Below are 2,500 nucleotides of genomic sequence, written 5' to 3'. Positions count from 1 at the left end.
AGCTAGCTTGCAATACTCTTACACAAATGCTTGATTTGCTATGGTTCAAAAGCATATTTTGAAAATCTGAGATGACAGTGTTGTTAAGAAAAGGCTAAGCTTGAGAGCAGGCATGTTATTTTCATTTCATTTGCGATTTTCAGAAATCGTTAACGTTGCGTTATGCTAATGAGCCTGAGGCTTTATTCACGATCCCGGATCCGGGATGGGTAGTATCAAGAGGTTTTAACATCATCCTGAGCTCTGGCATCAAGTGGAGAGAAATTTGACCCCAATAACTACCGTGGGATATGCGTCAACAGTAACCTTGGGAAAATCCTCTGCTTTATCATTAACAGCAGACTCGTACATTTCCTCAGCAAAAACAATGTACTGAGCAAATGTCAAATTGGCTTTTTACCAAATTACCGTACGACAGACCACATAATCACCCTGCACACCCTATTTGACAAACTAACAAAACAAAACATGCTCATGCTTTGTTGATTTAAAAAAAAAAAGCTGCCGACAGAGAGAGAGAGAGAGAGAGAGAGAGAGAGAGAGAGAGAGAGAGAGAGAGAGAGAGAGAGAGAGAGAGAGAGAGAGAGAGAGGAAATAGGGAGTTAAAGAGCATTAGTTCCATTTGGCAACATGACACTTTATGGTACCGCTGTGTCCTGTGCCATCCTTACCTGTCTCTGTGCCAGTCGGGGCTCCTCTGTTTTAATGGTCCTCTGTCTATTCTAATCTCTTCCTGCCTCTTGGGTGACTGACAGATTCCATTAATGGCCCTCCTTTATGCACAATAGAAGCTTGGCAAATACACAACATCCAGAACAATACCGACTGAACGTGATGTCTACACATTAACCCAACATCCAAGATGTTAAATACCGACTGAACGTGATGTCTACACATTAACCCAACATCCAAGATGTTAAATAACGACTGAACGTAATGTCTACACATTAACCCAACATCCAAGATGTTAAATACTGACTGAACGTGATGTCTACACATTAACCCAACATCCAAGATGTTAAATACCGACTGAACGTGATGTCTACACATTAACCCAACATCCAAGATGTTAAATACCGACTGAACGTAATGTCTACACATTAACCCAACATCCAAGATGTTAAATACTGACTGAACGTGATGTCTACACATTAACCCAACATCCAAGATGTTAAATACCGACTGAACGTGATGTCTACACATTAACCCAACATCCAAGATGTTAAATACTGACTGAACGTGATGTCTACACATTAACCCAACATCCAAGATGTTAAATACCGACTGAACGTAATGTCTACACATTAAACCAACATCCAAGATGTTAAATACCGACTGAACGTGATGTCTACACATTAACCCAACATCCAAGATGTTAAATAGGTTCTGCCACCTTGAGCTAGTTTAGCCCACTGAGCTTAAGCCATGTGGAAACCAAGAACACAATTGTTAGTCTAAATTTCTGCAATGAATCCGTTGACCTTTAACACTGAGCTGAAGCCTATGAGTGGATTCTGGGAAATAACACAAGTTAACGAGCTGAATCAGTGGATTCTGGGAACTGACACGAGTTAACGAGCTGAAGCAGTGGATTCTGGGAACTGACAAGAGTTAACGTTCACCAATACATTTGACCCATGTGGCTACAAGCACATTTCTATCTTGAACTAAAATGGATCATACAACCTTTGATCTTTGACCTGTCCCTGACCATTACCTGACCCCCAGCTCCTCCTGTGGTTCTGGTAGGACCTCCTCCTCCTCCTCCTCCTCCTCCACCTCCTCCTTACCTGACCATGCTGCCGCCCCGTCCTGTAGTTCTGGTAAGTTCCACGGGTCGTCCTCCCCCTCCCCCGTCTCTACCAGGGCCACAGTGGAATGGGCCGTCGCCATGGAAAAAGCCTTCTCTTCTGTCTCTGAGTTCTCTGAGAGAGGAAAGCAAACACACACATCTTTCTGATTGTTGTCCTCTCAGATATGTTTACATCAGTGTTGTCCTCTCAGTCAGATATGTTTACATCAGTGTTGTCCTCTCAGATATGTTTACATCAGTGTTGTCCTCTCAGATACGTTTACATCAGTGTTGTCCTCTCAGATATGTTTACATCAGTGTTGTCCTCTCAGATATGTTTACATCAGTGTTGTCCTCTCAGTCAGATATGTTTACATCAGTGTTGTCCTCTCAGATATGTTTACATCATCGTTGTCCTCTCAGGTATGTTTTACATCAGTGTTGTCCTCTCAGTCATATATGTTTACATCAGTGCTGTCCTCTCAGATATGTTTACATCAGTGTTGTCCTCTCTGATATGTTTACATCAGTGTTGTCATCTCAGATATGTTTACATCAGTGCTGTCCTCTCAGATATGTTTACATCAGTGTTGTCCTCTCTGATATGTTTACATCAGTGTTGTCCTCTCTGTCAGATATGTTTACATCAGTGTTGTCCTCTCAGATATGTTTACATCAGTGTTGTCCTCTCAGATATGTTTACATCAG

At 42.0% G+C, this 2,500-nt stretch overlaps 1 protein-coding gene across 1 annotated transcript in view; it reads right to left on the bottom strand.

Annotated features, from left to right (window-relative positions):
- LOC135537017 (sodium-dependent phosphate transport protein 2B-like) overlaps positions 1-1,893 on the bottom strand; it is a 25,859-nt gene extending 23,966 nt beyond the window's left edge. Inside the window, exon 1 of the mRNA XM_064963235.1 lies at positions 1,791-1,893. Coding sequence (XP_064819307.1) covers positions 1,791-1,893 — 103 coding nt within the window. The remainder of the gene's footprint in view (positions 1-1,790) is intronic.
- Between the last annotated feature and the right edge of the window lie 607 nt (positions 1,894-2,500).

The sequence above is a fragment of the Oncorhynchus masou genome, unplaced genomic scaffold (genome assembly GCF_036934945.1).
Source record: "Oncorhynchus masou masou isolate Uvic2021 unplaced genomic scaffold, UVic_Omas_1.1 unplaced_scaffold_698, whole genome shotgun sequence".
In the NCBI taxonomy this organism is placed as follows: Eukaryota; Metazoa; Chordata; class Actinopteri; order Salmoniformes; family Salmonidae; genus Oncorhynchus; species Oncorhynchus masou.
The sequence above is the reverse complement of the archived record's forward strand: the minus strand, read 5'-3'. Positions and strand labels throughout refer to the sequence as shown.